The 21785-nt window shown below is 35.1% G+C and overlaps 1 protein-coding gene across 1 annotated transcript; it reads right to left on the bottom strand.

The window, feature by feature from the left end:
* Nucleotides 1-295: 295 nt before the first annotated feature.
* LOC110764854 (Lung seven transmembrane receptor family protein) lies at nucleotides 296-7165 on the bottom strand. The gene is made up of 5 exons (XM_021967893.2): nucleotides 6671-7165; nucleotides 4608-5544; nucleotides 4358-4453; nucleotides 2231-2367; nucleotides 296-920 (listed from the first exon to the last, which is right to left on the bottom strand). The coding sequence occupies exons 1-5, from the start codon at nucleotides 6892-6894 to the stop codon at nucleotides 758-760; spliced, it is 1557 nt and encodes a 518-aa protein (XP_021823585.1). The 5' UTR covers nucleotides 6895-7165; the 3' UTR covers nucleotides 296-757.
* Between the last annotated feature and the right edge of the window lie 14620 nt (nucleotides 7166-21785).

Here is a 21785-nt window from a genome sequence, read left to right as displayed (position 1 = left end):
TTGGATTTCAGAACAAGGCTAATTTAATTTTTCCCCCAAAAGCAAGAATGAAGATTAGATTGAGTGTATTTGAAATAACTAGATGTACATTTAAAATGGATTTCAAATGACCATATGCAAAAAATAATTTGAAATCCATTTGTGTTCTTCCTTTTAATATTGTTCAAATCTTGACATACATAGATCATTATAGTCTAAATAAACAATTTAACCTTATAATCTCATATAAATTCATACATTTCGAGTCATTCCATCCAAATAGAGCCTAGCAGAAAGATTGTAAAAGAAAATAAAATTAAAAACATTAAACCACCCTGAAATAAATTTTAAAAAAAATCATCTTTAACGAGTAGGGAACAACAAAATTCAATTCATCCTTTGAGAAAATACAGGGCATTTATACATGGTACAGGATTAATCAAGATTACAACTGCTTTTTTTGTTCTTTTTTCAATACACAACTTTTAGTTAATTTTTCATTTCTCATGATTTCATCTACTCTTGGAAAACTTAGTGGACAACCTAGGTTTTACATACACAACAAAATGAAATTAACTCTGGGGACAAGGGCAAGAAATCTGGAGCCTTTTGATTCTAGTTGGAAGTAGCAAACATTCTACAACACCTCTTTGCATGCCAAGTTGAAGGGGCCAAAGGACCATTGCTTAAGTTAGTTGCGGGGCATTAAGCCAAGTGCCGTATGAGCTTGTACCAAGAGCAAGGTTTTGAGCAACCAAATAAGGTTGTCGTTGAATGATCATTCCCTCTTGTCTTCTTCTGAATCATCTTCATCAAGATCTTCGGTACTTCCACTGTTCTCTTGCTTGACTAAGCCAATGTCACCCTCTGGCTTGCCTCTAGTAAGAGATTGAGATTCTTCATCATCAGATTCTTCTCCCACTTCCTCTGAGTAAGCATACCTATGGACATTTGGCAGTACAAATCAGCTAGTAGGGTACAAGATAACCTAAAAATTGTACGAGATGACATTTTTCTAACAAGCCACAATGTCAGTTACAGATGGAGAGCCTATGTCAAGAATGAGGGAAAATTGAACCAAAAAAGAACAAAAAAGAACCTAAAAAGCATGCAGATGCTTTTCAATTTTAGATGATGCTATAACTATCACCGAGTGACAATACATTAGAACAGATGCAAGCGGATGCAAAAGAAGGACAGTATCATGCTCTCCATAAAGGTTGCCTTGTTGACCTAGAAAAAGAAGTCAAGTTCCTCTGTTTCCTTTTATTCTATTTTACTTTTCTGTTTGATTAGTATTAACACATTAACACGTGCTTTGCACAAATTATAGATAACAAAGACAGACAGTGAAACATGTAACTTTCTTTGCATTTTTGTCCAAATGTAACCCTTTTTAGAAAGACGTTCGACGAAAATTAGTTACCAAATGATAATTGGTAACTACTGTTTACACAACTTTCCTACACGTGAAATATAGAGTTAAAAGAAAATTCTCAAATACCTTTCAGAAGTACACTACGCATAAAATAGAAACATATTTAAAATTAAAATTATGTTATGAAATATGAAAATTTTAGATTATATAACAAGAAATTTATACCGAAACAAGTGCTTTATTCAGTTTATTGTCAAGTAAAAAAATTTCTTAATAGAATGTAATAATTATTCAGTTTATACAAAAGTACGTTATAGATAAGTATATTTCTGCACAAATCATTTGACTGGATTTTGTGGGATTGAAAAAATCCTCACCAGCAAATCATGGCTCCATCCCAGTGATAAAAAATTCTAATAAAGGAAACATTCCAAGAAATACCGTGTATCGCCCCAATTTTTGCAAACATGTACTCCTATTATCATGAAACCATGGCCCTCCCTCCCAATCCTAAACCTAAAATACTTGGTGAACTGATCCCAACATCCCATTCATGCTCCATATATACCCACACCATGTGACATGCCCTTTACTGTGTGTAACACTGCCATATTTCCTCTCCACCATTTTCTAAATAGATTAGATCTCTCAACTGCACATCTCGCAAGAAATTTCCCAAGTAGAGCCTCTTTGAAAGTACTGATAGCTCAAAGTATGGTAATTTTGACTGACTATGAAAAGTACTGTATACTGAGCTCAATCTAGCCAACCACAGTTTCAGGAGCCTTTTCATTTAGAAAATTCAGTAAACAAAGGAAGAAAAGGAACAAAAACATCATATTGATTGCATAAGAATTAAAGATTACAACGCACCGTTGAGAACTCTGAGATGGTGCCCAAAGATAACAGATAACACAGAGCAACGCAAATGCAAGAATATCCCAGAAAGCAGTGATGATCCAAGCACTCTGCCACTTTTCATTGAACGGATCAGTTGCTTTAAAGTACACCTGCAAACCCAAAAAAAAAGAAGAAAAATTGAAAGAATGAAACACAAGCATACATAAAGTTGCTTTAGTTATAGTTATTCTTCTTTTCTCTTGTAACTGAACCTTAGTGTTTTGCGTATTGATTTGATAATCTGGGAATACAAGATAGATTTGAATAAAGTTGCTTTAGTTGTATCTGTTCTATTTTTCTTTTGCTCCACATCACATTAATTCAGAAACACGACCTTCTGAGATGAGAAAGCCAACCTTAAGTTTTTGGGGAAAAAGACTTAGTACCTACTAATTGATTGATTCATGGTGAGGTAAAAAATGAAAAGTATGACTGAAAATTTCTCGAATGACCTAATGCCCCATAACTTTAAGGTAAGTAACAGTTTACAAACACACCTGAGTAGAGAAGGCATCTATGCATCCACGAACCAACAGAGCATACAGTAAGGTAAACAAAACCATGCAACTAGTTTAAAGCTTTAATAACAGCCTCTTTTTTTTTGGGTCCAATAACAGCCTTTCTTATGATGTGTTATTTGGAAAGAAAAAAGAATACATGTGTATAAGAGAGTGATACTAAAAAATGTATAAAAGAAAAAAAAATTAAGTAAAAGACCTCAGACAAGGTTGTAAAGATCTATTCAAGTTTACGAATAGATAAGCAAAACCTCATCTTTTTCTAAAAAGTGGAAACTTATATGAAACTTAAATTCAAAAAAATAGATAAGTTTTACATGTTCCTTCTATTGTTATAACCTTGCTACAAGACAATTCTGCAAACCACATCAAGTTTGAAAAAGAACAATGGGTGGTTAAATGGTTGGAGGATGCTATGTTGATCACACCAACAAATCAACTCAGAACTTTGCGTCTGTTAAATGTATATGTCAAGGTTAGACGTTCCTTCAACTGAAGTCAAGAGAAAAACACATGAAGAACATTGAAAATCATAAGTAAAAGACCACTACGGTCCAAAAACTGAAAATTATTTTGACGTACAATTTAAACCAAGAGTAATATCAAGCTTGAGTGAGACACAACATCCGAAATGCTACAACCATTACAGGCTGAAATTCTACACCATGATCACTGTTAGCTCATCAAACTGACACATAACACAAGTAGGATTGTTCCCCAAAGGAATGCTATCTTTTAACGCCAATGACTCTTACTCTATGATGAAGGGGCTCTGGACATGAAATCAGAAGCCATGAAGGGACCGTGTGGAGTGCATATGCAATCCTACATAATTTCCCATAATGAACTGCGAGCATTCCAATTTGGCTTCAATTAAATTCTTGATAAGAGTAAGTCTCGCCACATTACAGAAAACACATTCAGACCTCAGTGTTTGAATGACAATTTTTATGCAAGTTGAAGATATGAAACACTGAACAACCATTTCTATTGTCAGGTTCTGTACAAGGATGTAGTAACTGATTGTTTCGCTGGGCCTAGTAAAGATAAATAAAAGAAAAGTATTGTATTCCGGAGTTTCCCCGTAAACCTAGTCCTTAATCTTTTTTTATTTATTTAAAGAAACTAAGAAAAGCTAATTACAAAGAGTGGATAAGAAATCCACATTCTGGGAAAGAAACCAGTAAAAACAAGAAAGTACAACCCAAAATATGCAAAATAACATGAGCTAGTCATTAGTACAAAGGTAAATGTGACAAGATTTACTTTCTTTGGGTGAATGAAATTTATTTCTTCATGTCCCATCTACTTATTGTGTGCACACACACAGAGAGAGAGAGAGAGAGAGAGAGAGAGAGAGAGAGAGAGGGTGGGAGGGAGGGAGGGAGGGAGGGAGGGAGGGAGTATGCAAAATTACGAAATAAATAAATAAACAAAAATGCGTATTCATCTTCCAGAGTGCACTAATACAACACCCAAGCATATAAGTTTATTCCGATCCTTAGTAAAGATGAATTCAGTCCATTAAGTTAATGACTATTAATTTGGGCAAATATTTATATACCGTCCAAGAAAACCATACCTCATAAACTATCCATGCGACTGAGGCAATGACTGTCACTGCTAATGCATTTGAGAACTTCCTATACATATCCAACTTAACAGAGCTTCTCTTTGCCTGAGAACAATATATAGTTTAACATTCAATGGTAGGGTGAAAAGAAAATTCAAAGTGAAGCAAGAAACCAAGAAGCAGTGATGCGATTGCAACTTAATTGGAGGAATTTAAATACAAAAGGAGAAACTACAGATCTTTAATGAAAATTATATACCTGTAGCTGCTCCAGTGTTTTTGAGAGAGAGGTAAAAATCCACAATATCAAGAATGCGTCCAAGAAAGCATCAGGAAGAACTAGAAATAATCTGGCTCTTCCTGATACATCATTAATTGTTCCCACATACTCAGTAATGTTAAGCAACTCTGTTGCCAGAAAAAATGTTGTTCCAAGAAGAAGCACTTTCGAGGTAAGACCCCCAAGAGTGGGCCGCACTACACCATAACCCATTGAAACAATGAGGATAAGAAGACGTGAAACTGTTTTTCTCACAGCTCCAACTGTCACAACCAATGTTGTAACAACAATTGGCCTCATCCCCGTATTATTAAAATTTACGTAATCAACATACCAAAGAATCATCTCAAACAATCCAAAAGCAATAACAGCCGTGATGCAGTGCTGAAGTTGCAGAACATCCTTCCAAAACCTCACATACTGAGTGAACCAAATTATACCAAGAACCACGTAAGCAAGTGACATAAACACATAAAACTTCATCAGAGGAGCCATTCGACCAGGTAGATAACCATCAGGATTTTTCCACAAAGTTTTCCCACTCATAACTAGTCCCTTCAGTTTTGGATCACATGCTACAAAAAATAAGTTATACATCCCAGTTTTTGGGATGAAAACCTCTTTATAGTCCATATTTGCATATAGATGGTTCCCACGGAACTGGACATTTAAAACAATAGGCCAGTTAATATCTATTGCAGAAGGTCTCCTGATGACTTCACCTTGCTTACAACCTTCCATCTTAGCAAGATCAGGGGTGCAACATATAGCTCTTTGTCCTCCATAAGCAGAACCACCAATATTATTACGATCAGCTGCCTCAAAAATTATAACTTGTATCAACCCAGTACTATGCTTCATGTCAGAATGCTTATCAGCAACATCCTTGCTCCTCCAGAAGGTGATTTTTTCAAATCTGTTTCACTCGGAAATGTCAGAGACAAAAGTGATGATATAAGATTCAATTAGTGAGGGGAAGCATAAAATAAAGGAATAATCCACACATACAACAACAGCGTATGCTCTCCAATAAATCATTTCATGCAAATTTAAAGGGGCTTGGATTTAGTTCAATTTTCTGCAACATAGAATGGGAGGAGTGTCTCTAAGACTAATACAGATTCCTGCTAACAAAAATGATTTGGCACTGGGTGAATAGAGAGGTGGGACTTAGAGACTAAGAAATGATGCTCACAATAAATAAAACTAGCAAGGGGGGTGCATTGGTCATATGAATACATCGACTTTGGCTACTTCAAAATGAATTTTATGGGATTAAGTTTTACATACATTGTACGCACAGAAACTATTCCCAGAAATGCTTTTCTCTTTTTATTCCATGTTTCTGGATTCCACAAGATCATAGTTCCCCCATATTACATCTTCACCATCTATGACAGTCATCATAAACTTATCTACTAAAATAAACTACATTTTGGTGTGCACTATGGTTGTTATTTGATAATTAATTAGCACAAAAAATGTAGTAGGATGATACTAATTAAAATCCAAATACGTTGCAAACTTAATCTTAAATCTCGATAGTAATAATAATTGGAACGACTCCTTATTCCCTCATACAAACCCACCCTGTTTGTACTCTTGAAGTCCTAACAATACAAGTAGCAAGCCCATTCCTTTACTCCCTATCTTTCAAACCTATTTCCTCTTCCAGAAACAATGGTAATGCAGTTTACCACAAACCACCAAGAAACTTGTCTGAGGGAGAGTGCTTGCTATTCTCTCTCCTGTTCATTGATATCATCACTATATTGTACTAAATTTCCCCAATTATCGTCCACCTGCCATTCAGATAAACTGAAATGAGGTTTACCCTTTTTCACACATTTTCTTGGCTACCCAAACAAAAATATAAAGCCCCAAATCGGTCAAACACAAAACCCACTTGAAAATTCAAAAATCTAAATCGTAGAATACCCAAAAACTAATTCATATTCGTATATAACCCGAAAACTAAATGAAGCAATTGTATATTGAGGAAAGGCCTCAGATCTAACAATAAGCGAGTCCGAAAGCATTACCGAATATAAGAGCCGGTAGGGAGAGAAGCGGCGATCCCTTCGCTGCCGCCGGAGAGAAGGTAAGCATTGCCGACTTCTCTGAAGGTCTGGTTGTCGTAGATGTGGATCGAGGCATTTGTGGGATTCGCAAAGAGTGATAAAAGGAGAAGCAGAGAGAGCGTTAGGAAAATGCCGTTGCTTCTTCTTCTTGTTCTTGTTGCTCTCATTTGGATTGTGAAATCCATAGTCTACGGAGTTTCGTTAGACTGACTTACTGGGTTCTGGTTTTTGAGAGCCTAAAACAGGGAAATAGAGAAACAGAGAGGGAGAGGGAGAGATCCGGCGAGGTTTAGAGAGATAGGAGTGGGTGGGTTATGAGTGAGAAACAAGCAATGTCACTGTCGCTCACTCGACACTGCTGCTGTCGGTTAGCCTGGAGGTAGATTTACGGGCAGTATTGGCGCGTCACCACGGAAATGACGGCTAAAATGTTTTTTTTTTTTTTATAGTATATTTTTTATTTTGGGTTTTTTTTTCAAAATTCTATTTTTGACTGTGGGATGATTTCAACTTCAACGCTTCGAATTGGATATCCATTCTTCTTTCTTCCTCTTTCCGAGTACACTCTTCTCTCTTTCCTCTTTCCTCTTTCTTTTTTATTTCCTTTCCTTCTGTCTTCTTTCTCTCTTTCTTTTTTTCTTCTTCTTTCTCCCCGCCAGTTTTCTTCTTCCTCTTGTCATGGGGTGATTTTTTTCTTCTTTTCTCAGCTGGAAAACTGGGGCGTTTCCCCACTCTCTCTCTCTCTCTCTCTCTCTCTGTGATGGTGACATTGTATAATAGCAGTGGTGACGGTGTTGCTGCGGTGATGAAAGAAGGTGTTGTGGACTCAGCCTAAATTAAAAAATTAAGTTGAGGTGGCAAGTGACATGGACTGCCATATCATATCATGTGTCACATCAGTTGGTATTAAAATGTTAGTAAAGTAGTTGGTGCCGGTAGCATTACTGATTTGAATAAGGGCATCAGCTGGAAATGAAATCCTTCCTCATCTTATTACAACTTGTATCTTAATTTGCAAATTTGAAAGAAAAACATGTAGGTATGTTGATAAATTTCCTTCCATGTATTCTTAATTCAAAAATTGCAAAATTTGGCCAAGTTTGGAAGCAAAATTAAGATTTTGAGTAGGCGATGGTTGGTGAACCCCCCATTTGAAAACCATTTCTCTACCATCAAACAAATTGTGATATGATTAATACTAAATCATGTATGGTATTAATCATATCACAAAAAGGTAACTTAGTTGTAGTCTTTCTTTTATAAAAAGGTAAAATTCAAGACAGATAGGAGAAAAAAAAAAAACAATTCTAGAGAGAGTACATTAGGAAGTTACTAATTGCATTCTCAGAATGTTACTTTGCACTCCAAAATTAATGTTCTATAACTTTAAGATTAAGATACTACGCAGAAAGACTGCAAATGAACGAATGAGAGTGTGAATAACATTTCTCCTAAATTATAATACTGCAATTAATTTCTGCATGTAAGATGATGTGGCGTGGTTTTCTGATAAGGACATTGCATGTCATTTGTGACACTTGCCATAACAAGAAAATGCACATTTAACCACTTGGTTCATCAGTCTAAGCAACTCTCTTTAAACCCCATTATTTATATTGTTTAGATAGAATAATCCATCCAAAACATAAATACATATAGAGTAGTAAATTGGAGACCAAAAGGTAGAGATTCCATCCCTTGCTGGTTCTCCCCCATTTGTTCAAGGATGTGAAGGATTGTTTTTTTGCAGGTTCCTTTCCCTTCCATTGTTTACTTTTAACCACATTTCTTTTTGTTTTTTTTTTTCAGCGAAGATTTTCTTCCTTGCAATTGAGGCATACTTGGAGTAAACTTCAAATGGGAAAACGAGGACCTTGTTGCCACTGTGGAGTTGAATGTAAGTTCTCTTCTGAGGAGCTTAAGAACTTGTTGTGTTTTAATACTTTGGGTGAATTTTTTTTTTCATTCAAAATGTGTTTGTGCCTCCCTTTTTGAAATAAGAAAATGTAGCTATGGAAAGAGTGATTAAAAAATAATGCCTGTAACCCCCAAAAAATAAAACAAGAAAAAGCCCTAGTGATCCAGCCGCACCTACCTTGTTATGACTTCACTCCAGTCACTAGCCCTGCCTTCGGCATCCCCCCTCTCGTGGTTAAGGGAGAGAACTAATGCTTGTTGGGTATTTTGGTTTGACACTACTTCACACCCAAAAGAAGCTACCTCTGAGTTAACATGAACTTATTGTTTGACTATATTGTCATAGGAAAGATTAAGATGTACATGTTCATACAAAAAAGTATGGATGATTAAGCTCAGCTCCAATGCATGGTTCCTTCTAAGCTTGAACTCAGCTTGGGCTTGAGTTGTGTATATGGAAGAAGATCCTTAAGCATAAGCTTGGTTAGACTTGTCTCATTTGTGGATATGAATATGAGCTTATAATTATATATGTTGACTTCCAGTAAAAAAAATTAAAAGAAATATGCAAAAGATAATAATACATAAATCATAAAAATTGATATTTAACATTTAACAAGCACATATTACTAAATGGTCTTAAGATCGTAGCAAAGACTTGTGGACATTTTATGTTTAAGAAATCTTCAATCACAAACATTATACGGTCAAATGATATGAATTTGTTGATAGTGTGACTATTTAAGATGTTCTATTGTTGTGTTACTAAGTAAATTAAGAGTTACTTCTTTACTATACAGCTTACTTTATGTTGACTAATGCTACTTACAATACTATGTTTATTTTCAAATCTTCCTAATTGATATAAATTATATTTATTTTTCTGGGATTTTTCAAAACCTTTTCAAGATCAACTCCCAAGATCGAACCAAGCTCGAAGAGGCATGCTCAAGCTAGATACTCGAATGATTCTAGGCAAGCTTCGCTCAACTCATGTTTGGAACTAACCCTTGCCTATATATGTTTGTTTTTGGAATGAGCCTCAACTTAAACTTCTCTTGTTAAGAAGACAGGCTAATTTACCCTATAACCTAGGGTATTGTGGTTGTTGTGCCAAGTCAAGTGGTACTTTGACCTGGGATCAGGAGCTAGTCCCCTTCCAAGCTATAGCTAGAATAGAAAATCTACCTCCAATATTTCTGCATCTCCTATTGAAAATTTCCCAAATGTTGGACCTTCAAAATCATATGCACATAGAAAGATTCCATGAGAAGAAAAGGAACGGTGTGAGATGGTAAAGTGTTAGCTCACTCACTCTTAATTTTTAATTTTTTTAATAGAAAATTTGGCATAAGTCCAATTATGAGGAGAGATTTTGGGTGCAATCCACGCAGAAATTGTTGTTGATCCAAGTCCTTTGACTTTTGCGCCACATAAGATTACATGCCTATTTCAATTTATTGATATTTACTTTTTTTTATTTTTTATTTTTTGTTCTAGTTATGCACCTAAAACATAAATAAGGTAAATTATGAATTCCTAAAACTGGTAAGTTATTGATTTGTAGGATATTAATTATCATATTTGATTTGAATTTAATTGCAAATCTATTTATTGAATTCTGAAATTTTCCCAAGGTATACCGACATCAAAATTTGTAATAAGAGTTCATTAAAACTTCATACCTTAACAATAGGTAAGGTACCTATGCATACACCTCGTATGCAGTATGCAGGTAATTAAACCCATAAATTACCTTTGGTCCAGGTAATTAAATCCATAAATTACCTCTAGTCTAGGTAGTTATACCCTCTAGCCCAGCTAATTGAACTCATATAATATCTTGGTATGGATCTTTAAACTCAACTGAGATAAAAATTCATACAAAATTTCTTTGGAAAAAAAAAAAAAAAACACTATTACCTGGAAGACATGTATGTATGTATATAAATATGAACCTCCAGAAAAAACTGCTTAAGAAAATTCAAGAAAAAAAACACTTACCAGTAAGGTAGGTACCTATATACATGTATGTATTAACATTATTTACCTGTATGTCAGGTACATAATTTAATGTGGGTGCTTGTCTGATCGATTGGTATAATATGTGAGTCTTTACTTTTTATTGATTAAATTGTATTTTATCTATATATTAGGAATATTATAAAGGAAAAAAAAATTCAAAATTCAAAATTTGGAATTCAATTTCAAGGAAATAATGCATTAAATTTAGATTTTCAATGTGTTTTCCTTATTTACCTTAAAGGGTAAAATCGACACAACAAAAAAGTAATAAATGTCAAAGGACCTACATCTAAAACCAAAAACACGAGGACTAGACCCAATGACAGCTAATCGTTTTGGACTTAGATCTAAGAACCCCTTTTTTTAATTTATAAAAGAGCGATAGTATTTTGTTGATAAGATAAACAAAAATAAGTACCAAGCGACTAAAGTTCTGAATATGGATATAACTTCTCCAGTGATCAAACGCAACAACAAGTTGAATTGATCTAGATAAAATACGCACAACCCAAAAAAATGATTAAAATCCTCAAATCAGCAACTAGAAGCACATATACTAAAACCTGCAATAAAGATTTATTGCGCAACGGAAGAACGACAAATCCATATAGAAAGCCAAAAGCCAAAATGAAATAAAATATCCTAAACAAAAAACAAACCACATCAAACTTGTAAAGAGTTCATGGGAATTATTAGAATAAAACAAACTAAGAAACAAGACCACCACTCCACATCCTCTCGGGCAACCCGAAGAGAGCCATAGGGCCATACTAGCTAAACCTATAGTGTTGCACTGGCCAAACCTGAACCCAACGCAACTCGACATCATCCCCGCTTCGTAGCTCCAAAAATATATTTAAGGCTAACAACTGTAGTCAAATCCTTACATGCGTGGGTCAAAAGAGACAACTATATCATGGCGATGACAATGTTTCACAACGACTGCTTCTACATCACAAAACAAAACAAAACAAAAAACAAAGAATCCAGAGGGAAAAGGAAGGGAAGAAGAGGAAAGGGGATGGAGTAGGAAGGGTTGCCGCTAACCCCCAAAAGGGGCGGCCGCTAGGGATTTTTCTTTAGGGTTTTCTCATAGAGCAGCGATTAGGTTTTCTCAAAAAAGTTTACTCTCTCACTCTAAAATTGAAAGAAAATGAGGAAATGAGAGATGGGAGACTTTCATACACAAAACTTCTTTCTTCACACGAAGAGAGAAGGGATGAAAATAGAGATTCTCTCTTTTCTCTCTAAGTGGATGACAAGGGGAGGGAGGGGCAAGTTGCTACTAGGCCTAAAAATGGACTCATGACATATACATCATTGTAAAAAATCCTAGGTAGCTTTCTAACCTCCACAATTCATTGCCTTTGAGATTTTACAAATGTATCTATCCACTAGTTCTAGATATTACATTACTTATCACATGTGTTTGACATTGTGAAATTCAAAAATTGAGTCATTCATCTAATTTCGACATTTGTAGAACTAGATTATTAAGTATTAATTGTATTAATTATTTGACTTATGGTCATACTAATTAATCATGATTAACTAATAGTCATGCTTGGATTCTTACCACTCATGGTTCCTCTTATGAATAGTGAGTACATTATATAATAATCTCTCTCTCTCTCTCTCTCTCTCTCTCTCTCTCTCTCTCTCTCTCTCTCTCTCTCTCTCTCTCTCTCTCTCTCTCTCTCTCTCTCTCTCTCTCTCTCTCTCATACTTCTTATGAACAGATACCCCGCTTTGGCGAAATGGACCGCATGAAAAACCATTTCTGTGTAATGCTTGTGGATCAAGGTACAGGATAAGGGGAACTCTGGAAAACTATACTCCAAAGCATGTGCACTACCTTCAAAGGAATAGAAGTGGGCCAATCAATGTACATCATGTTGCAGTTCCTACCGAGAATAATTTGACAATCGAAGATGATGTGATCGATTTGACCAATGTTGAAGATGATGATGGCAACTCTTCAAAGCACAATGCCGATATAGAAAATCAAATTCAAGGTTACCCATCACCCTCTCAACTTTTTGGAACTTATATAAGCTTCAACTTTTTTAATTTGTATATTTTCCCCACCAAAATGGTAGGATGTCAATACCTTACAACTTATGCTTTCTAATCTCAACCAAAAAAAAAAAAATTCTTCCACTATACCTTCATTTCTTACTTCAACATACCTTAAAGCTATCCAATCTAATCCAATCCTATGCACACAAAAAACTGCGAGATCATTAAAATACAATTTAAAAGTTAAAACATTGACACGTGTATACTAGTGCAAAGTAGATAAAAAGACAAAAAATACTCTGTCACACAACTTTAACTAGCACCGCTATATTAAAATCAAGTAAATCTTAACCGAGAAAATCTAAGTAAAGGATTGGGGTCCTTACAAAATATAATTGCAAAGTTTTTGTTGGTCTTGAAGTTTATATGTATTGTGGCTGAAAAATGAAAGTATTACATATATCTCATCAAACAGTTTAGCATATTAATTATAGTAAGACCATGAATTTGGGCCATTGGTTAGGTGAACTATAGTCTCAAATCTACGGTCCAAATTTGCTAGAGAAGGTTTCCATATACTCGTATGTATTGGAAAATAAAATAGGTATTTTATGGGTGAAGATTCTTCTTGACTCTCTTATTCTGAAATGAAACAATTATGCAGATGAGTTTCTTGAATATATCTTGACAATATTCAACTCCACTGTATATGCAGGTGATGATGCGGAACCACATATCTTCAAATCTCATATTCCATCAAAGAAGAGGTCAGAAGTGCCTATATCAGCAATTGAAAGCCTTAGGAGGGACCTATTGAATGTGCTAAACTCTGAGGAGTTTTCCAGCCCATCTGAATCGGCAGAGGATGTGCTCATCTATAATAATGCAAACAACCATCCATCTATATCTGTTCATGAAATAGGGCTTGGAGCCATTCTTCTCAAACCACCAACTTCTCCTGCAGAGGAGACATCAGAGCCAGTGGACAAGGCTCCTGATCAGGAAGCTGCTACAAGAAACTCATCTAGGTAAACTACAACAGCTCCTTTTTTCTCTTTCAGTTTTTTCCTTCTTCTCTTGTTCTTTTATTCTGGATTTGAACTGCATTGATATATTGTGATGAGAAGAGACAAATAAAAGCATATGAAAAAAAAAACAAATGCCAACTTCAATATTGTGTTTCTCTCTTTCTATATAGATGTAATATAAAGACTGGATTGGCACATGCTCTGGTGCATAACAAACGTTTTTCTTTTAGGAATTATGTTGTTTTCTCTACTAACAACTGTATTCAATGAGATTCGAACTCAAGATCTCCTTTAATATAGTGGAGACTAGATATTACTAGAGCACATGATCATTATTAGCATGTGATTATTGCTTATTTTAATTTTAACATGTTGTTATTTGTTCTAGTTTGCCTTCTCACACACATTATCAAAGGTGTCATTTGGTTCTAACCTGAGATCATTGGTCTGCAAGCCAAAGTCCTTTTCCACTGACTAGACCCCGTTGGCTTTGGTTATCGGCATTTTAATTAGCATAGAGCATCTATTTTCTTATTTGTCAGGATTTCTCAAAATTTAACAAAAAAACCACATAAAACTACATGGTCTTATCGATATGATTAATGTAAGACCAAGATTTGTGGGATGTGAGCTTGTATGACTTTAGCAATTGAAAGCCTCTAGATTCTATTTGGTACTAAATAAGGAGTAATTATAGTGTGGTATTAGAGTACCGTTACATAGTATAACTCATTCACATATTATAATAGATATTTATTAATATTATATTATAAAAGTGGTAAATATTAACCGTATCGTTCACTTATACACGCGAACGGATCATATGACCATACATAACCTATCATACAGTACTTTCTAAAAAAAAATAAGTAATCTGTAGTTATTGCTTACTTTTCTGTTTTAACATGATTAAAAATTAGATAAGGGACTCAACTTCAAGTAAGAAAGTTAAAGAGTTGTTCCAAATTTTAAAACTATACTGGCTGCCGGGATTCAAATAACTCAAAAAGAAAAGGGTGCTTGTATTTCTTTTTCCACTCAGATGGTTTATTTTCTTGTAAGATATAATAGATACTTCTTCAATATTTATTCTCTCTATGACTAGTGCACTTGAAATTCAGGAAAAAGAAAATAAATTAGTGGGATATATAGTCAAATTTCTAGAATTTGTTTTATTTTCCTGTAAATCTGTTTTATTTTCCGGTTATTAAAAAGTTTATTTCTTAAATTCTTATTTACAGTGACAAGGAGACAGTAAATAAGTAATTGGGTTCAGTATGCATGCAGCATTGGGAAGTCTCACGAAGCTACTTGGTTGTGTGGTGGGCAGAGACAACAACGACCGCAACATATGTGATGCATATGGATATTAGGTCAGGTCATTAATTTTTCAAACTATCTAGAGATTTTGGTTTTAGTATATATGACTTGCATTGCATTTGTTAATAATTCTGAGAATAACTATGTTGTTGTTGGAGAGATAAGAGGTCATTGGAGCAGTGCTCGTATGCTTTTTGTTTTTTTTATTTTGGTGCTGAGGAAGAGCTGAAGCCCAAAATACCCAAGTCAGCTAAAGGAGAGTAGGCCCTGGCTTGCCAAAATGCATATAGTGAAGGCCCCGTAGCCCATGTTGCCCATATGATCTCCAATAATAGAGAGATTGTAACGAGGGGTTATAACTGATGGTTATAATGAGGGGTTTCTTAATAGCCATGGAATCAAGCAAAACCATTATTAGACGGCGGCTAGAGTTCTTCCCCCTTAAAATATGGCACATTTCACATGAGTTAAACAAATCTTCTTCTCAAGGAAAAACACATTCTTGTCTCTAATTACTTAGAAAATGAAACTGAGAGAGAGAGAGAGAGAGAGAGAGAGAGAGAGAGAGAGAGAGAGAGAGAAGTAGGGCAATAATAAAGAAAAAAGAAACTGACATATCTTCATCCAAGCAGCACAATGGCCATGAAAGCCACATATGAAGTAGTTTTGTCCGTGTTGAAGTTTGATTTCATCATTTCCTGATGAGAAAACTTGGTCGCCTATTGTGCATGTGGTGTATAACCATTTTCATCTACCACCGCTACATTGTGGCGTCCATTATGTTGTATTTGAATTAATGAATTAGCTCTTAAGTACTAAACAATAGTTTTCTAGATTGATCATTTACATATTAGACTCCAAACATCGTACGAGTTAAGAAAAATTTCATCCTCCTACCAAATTAAGGCAATACCTTTGTCATAATTTTCCCAATCCTCCAATTTTCATTTCTAAATTTTCAGGTATCATAAATTTTGGTTTATATGATTAATACATATTCTTATGCACCTTACTAATAGTTGTATGAATTGTTGGTGTGAAGAGTAATATTGAATGAAACTGAGTTACTTGGGGCTAAGTATAGTAAGATTTTGTACAGTGATGCACTTTTTTTTTTTAATGACACAAAAAAAAAAATCCATTATTGACCAAATCGATCAGTTATTACCACCTGACCTTAAAGAAAATTTTCCGTTTAGATTTGTTTATAAAATATATGTTACTAACTCTCTTATCATGTGATTTTTCACATGATGCGAGAGATAGACACAAGTAGACAAAAAATGATTTTTGGGCAATTTGAATCTTCTAATTCTTTTTTTTTTTTCTTCATATTTTGTTAGTTGATGAATAGTGGTTAAGAGAGGGAGAGCCACGTCATGCCTTGTAGAGTAATGCCAACTGCCTTTTTTTTTTTTAGTACAAGAAATAGTCTAAACTAGAGAGGAGGGGGGATTTCACACACACAGTGGTGGTGGAGCCAAGATTTGTATGTGTGGGGGGCCGAACCGTAATACAAGTATGGAAGAAAAAAAATATCAATGTTACATCAATATATATATATATAAGGGGAAATGGACATTTTTTTAGAACTTTATACTTAATTTCATGTATCAAAACGAAAAAGTCTTTTGATAAAATCTAATTTCTCTTTAAACCATTTATTTTCTATTCCCTTAGCTCATCGATATGATTATTAGAGGATTAATACTTTCCTTTTCTTTTTATGTCAATTGGTCTAATGGGCCCACAAACATTTTACATATAATTATAAATGAAGTTATTATGAATTGCAATGGGGGCCATTAGAATCGTTATATGGTTTGCATTGCTAAATATATGAACTAAAGCCCAAGCTTTACTGTGTTGAGAACAAATTGTGGGGGGCAGGGCCACCTCAGGCCCTAAACTACCGCCGCCCCTGCATACACACACTATGATGTCTTGGAAATTTGAACATGAGATCTCTGGTTTGCAAGTTAAGGCTCTTTTTCACTGGATTAGACCCATTGACAATGACGACTACCTAATTGAGTAGTTATGTGATGGTTTATGTTTGTATGTCTGATAAGATGGCGAGCTATTGAAAATTTATATTTTATATTTTAATAATCTTTCCATTTTTTAAGGAAAAAACAAGTTAAACAAATCTTCTTCTCAAGGAAAAACACATTCTTGTCTCTAATTACTTAGAAAAAGAAACTGAGAGAGAGAGAGAGAGAGAGAGAGAGAGAGAGAGAGAGAGAGAGAGAGAGAGAGAGAGAGAGAGAGAGAGAGAGAGAGAGAGAGGAGAGAGAGAGAAGTAGGGCAATAATAAAGAAAAAAGAAACTGACATATCTTCATCCAAGCAGCACAATGGCCATGAAAGCCACATATGAAGTAGTTTTGTCCGTGTTGAAGTTTGATTTCATCATTTCCTGATGAGAAAACTTGGTCGCCTATTGTGCATGTGGTGTATAACCATTTTCATCTACCACCGCTACATTGTGGCGTCCATTATGTTGTATTTGAATTAATGAATTAGCTCTTAAGTACTAAACAATAGTTTTCTAGATTGATCATTGACATATTAGACTCCAAACATCGTACGAGTTAAGAAAAAGTTCATCCTCCTACCAAATTAAGGCAATACCTTTGTCATAATTTTCCCAATCCTCCAATTTTCATTTCTAAATTTTCAGGTATCATAAATTTTGGTTTATATGATTAATAAATATTCTTATGCACCTTACTAATAGTTGTATGAATTGTTGGTGTGAAGAGTAATATTGAATGAAACTGAGTTACTTGGGGCTAAGTATAGTAAGATTTTGTACAGTGATGCACTTTTTTTTTTAATGACACAAAAAAAAAAAATCCATTATTGACCAAATCGATCAGTTATTACCACCTGACCTTAAAGAAAATTTTCCGTTTAGATTTGTTTGTAAAATATATGTTCCTAACTCTCTTATCATGTGATTTTTCACATGATGCGAGAGATAGACACAAGTAGACAAAAAATGATTTTTGGCCAATTTGAACTTTCTAATTCTTTTTTTTCTTCTTCATATTTTGTTAGTTGATGAATAGGGGTTAAGAGAGGGAGAGCCACGTCATGCCTTGTAGAGTAATGCCAACTGCCTTTTTTTTTTTAGTACAAGAAATAGTCTAAACTAGAGAAGAGGGGGGATTTCACACACACAGTGGTGGAGCCAGGATTTGTATGTGTGGGGGGCCGAACCGTAATACAAGTATGGAAGAAAAAAAATATCAATCTTACATCAATAATATATATATATATATATATATATATATATATATATATATATATATAAGGGGAAATGGACATTTTTTCAGAACTTTATACTTAATTTCATGTATCAAAACTGTTGGCACCAAAACTGAACAGATAGAGATGAGTGCAACTTACAAGTGGTGAGGACGATCTAACAGATCGATTGAGTGATAGATGCAGATTCTTCTTGTCCTTGGATGCAGATCCTGAATAGAAGAGAGTTGAAGCTTGTGAGGTCTATGGAACCGGTGTGGAACCAGCCTAAGACCCTCCGATGCTAAAGTAAGTTGGTTTTCTAAGAGCCTTTGCTGTTGACAATATATTAGTATAAAAGTCAAGCTGAAAAGTCTTACCCCTGTATTGTAGTGAAGGGGCCTATTTATAGAGGGCATCTTGTATGCTCTTAGTACTTAATTTCGATGTGGGACTCGTGGGAGGGCCCTATGAGGTCGACACGAGTCTTTAGATATTTTGGGCGAGTGCTTCGAGGTTGATTCTGCAGAATCGGTAGGGGATACCGATTGTAGTCTATGTTGGGCCTGTAGCGACCTTTTGCCCACTTGAGACAATATCATCGGTAGCCGATGCTGATTGTTCGGAGCCTTGGGCGCTTGGGTAAGCTTCTAAGATCCACATGTCGCTGTATGAACGGAGGGTCAGATATGGTACAAACAAAAACGAAAAAGTCTTTTGATAAAATCTAATTTCTCTTTAAACCATTTATTTTCTATTCCCTTAGCTCATCGGTATGATTATTAGAGGATTAATACTTTCCTTTTCTTTTTATGTCAGTTGGTCTAATGAGCCCACAAACATTTTACATATAATTATAAATGAAGTTGTTATGGATTGCAATGGGGGCCATTAGAATAGTTATATGGTTTGCCTTGCTAAATATATGAACTAAAGCCCAAGCTTTACTGTGTTGAGAACAAATTGTGGGGGCAGGGCCACCTCAGGCCCTAAACTACCGCCGCCCCTGCATACACACACTATGATGTCTTGGAAATTTGAACCTGAGATCTCTGGTTTGCAAGTTAAGGCTCTTTTTCACTGGACTAGACCCATTGACAATGACGACTACCTAATTGAGTAGTTATGTGATGGTTTATGTTTGTATGTCTGATAAGATGGCGAGCTATTGAAAATTTATATTTTATATTTTAATAATCTTTCCATTTTTTAAGGAAAAAACAAGTGTAGCCTACACGCTATCCTCCCTCTTCTTCTCCCACCAACTCCATCACCGGACCAAGAATAGACAAACTAAAAAAAGAAGAGGCAAATTTTCCTTCAAGTGCGGAGGCCATTGGATATGCGATGGTGGAAAATTTGCTGAATTTGTGTAAAAAAGTCCAAGAAGTTGACAGTTTGGTCATGGTGGGTTTGTTGGCACAATAACGTAATACTTGAATTTTGAGAACAGAAAGAGGTGTATATAATACAATTGGAATTGCTTTCAAAATGCCATAGGTTATTCGATCCCCCCCAAAAAAAAAGGCATGGGTTATGTGCTATCATGACTCTAAGTGTCAAGGTATACGCTTAACATGGTAGTGTGTGTGCTTCGAGAGATAGCGTCGGTGTCCAGAGTGGTATTATACCAGACTCATATTTTTGTTCTTCAAGGTAATGTGCTACTCTGAAGTCTGAAGACTAGAACTAACACTCCAAAAGGTAATATGCTAATTAAAGTGCATTCGCTATCGGACAGAAAGCTACTTATTTCAGGAAAGAAGAATGAGAGTGCGAGAATTAGGTATAATGCAAATCTAGAAACATAGTACGTAACTCCATTGTTTTATTGCATCATAATTTTATATGATTTTTTAACGTCAAGTTCTGAATTTATAAGATTTATTAAAATATGTTAGTTTTCTTTTCTTTTGGATGAGATCCATCAACATTTTATGACTTACCTATAATCGAGCTAAGGCACGACTCCTATAAGTATGGCGTACACGGAAAGGCCAGGGACGGACAATCTTTTTCAGCAAACAACTCAATACAACCCTAATTCATTCTCAAGGCATTTAGACTTTCCAAAGAACTCAAGGTTTTCGTCTGACTACTTTGCTTGCGTTATCAGATTCCGAGCCTTCTGTGGCATAGATCTTGGAGGTCTGATAGCTGTGTCAATTCTGACATTTGTATCGATGTTTCCAATTGATCTACATCAATTGAAGGTGCTGCAATTCTTTTGGCAGTGCAGTTTTTTTTTACACAAATCTAGGTTCTCACTAATTATCACCAAAATTTTGTTCTTTAGTCATTGTATTAGGGAGATTATAAAGTCCTTATTTGTCTTAAGACATAGAAAAGAACTAATATTGAGCCAGCTCTCCACTCAATTCACAATCGTTTGGTTAAAGTTCGATTACTTGACGCATAAGTTATTTTCATTTACATTCAGTCTATTAAGGTTTGCACCAGCATCTCCAAGGGCACATGCAAACGAAGTAGGCAAAAGTGTACTATATAGACTGATGTGGCATGTTGCCTATTCAATTGCCTCTTGGAAAAATTTGTTCACTCCAATGGACTAGGCAAAATGAACTAGTAGGCAATGCAATATTATATTATCTATTTTCATCTTTTACATTTACCTCATTTCACCCACCGCAAAAAGCAAAAGAAAATTATATTTTATAATAATAAAAATATGTGGGGCCCAATATATCTCTTCATTTTGAAGTATGCGATATTTCTTTGTTGGGGAGAGTGTATATTTTGCCTACCCATTTGCCTCTTTCTTTGGAGCATAAAAATATTAATATGGCAAAAAAAAAAGAGATTTACCTACTATTTTACCTTTTTCCCTGGAGATGCTCTAGTGGCACGCTTGCAATGAACACAATGCTCTTAGTCTATTTAAGAGGCTGCGATATTTTGAGGGTATAAACAATAATATTTCTATCAAGACAAGACTACTTATTGTTTATGCTGCCCAAACAGCCTCATCTTAATTTTTTTTTGCGTGGGTGACTTCAAGACCTGTCTCAAGAGTCCAAGTGTGTGTGGAGGTCAAGGGGCAGGGCTTGGCTGCATCGACAACTTTTGTGGCATTATATAAGTCGAACCGCATCATGACTTTTGCAACCACATCCTGACAACCCCCCATCACCCCCATCCCATGCCTTTTGGTGGTTGTGTTGGGACATAGAGAGAAAATTAGGAAAAACACATTGACAACTGCATATTTTATATAGAAACACATAGAGAGATTTGAGGAAAAAAAACCCTCACTTAGTCTATTTAAGAGGCTGCATATTTTAATTGATTGATTCTTAATGTGTTACTATTTTTATACTTAAAAGCACACCATGGTTTTTTTTTTCTTTCTGAAGTTTGGACTTGAAGCAATAGCGGATCCATGATTTGAAAGTTGGACAAGACATGGAACTTGGGTGTGCAGAGCAAGTGTGTAGGCTTCCTTTTATTTATTTATTTAAATTTTGGGTTTGGTTATATCATATGCAGCTTTTTTTG

Source organism: Prunus avium, chromosome 1 (assembly GCF_965620075.1).
Source record: "Prunus avium chromosome 1, drPruAviu1.hap1.1, whole genome shotgun sequence".
NCBI classification, from domain to species: Eukaryota; Viridiplantae; Streptophyta; class Magnoliopsida; order Rosales; family Rosaceae; genus Prunus; species Prunus avium.
This window is presented reverse-complemented; position numbering and strand designations above follow the sequence as displayed.

Coding starts and splice junctions, on each gene's coding strand:
- LOC110764854 (XM_021967893.2), bottom strand. CDS start 6,894: ATGGATTTCACAATCCAAATGAGAGCAACAAGAACAAGAAGAAGAAGC. Junction 5,545..6,670: donor CCTACCGGCTCTTATATTCG/GTAATGCTTTCG, acceptor CGAGTGAAACAG/ATTTGAAAAAATCACCTTCT. Junction 2,368..4,357: donor TCGCATGGATAGTTTATGAG/GTATGGTTTTCT, acceptor TTGGGTTTGCAG/GTGTACTTTAAAGCAACTGA.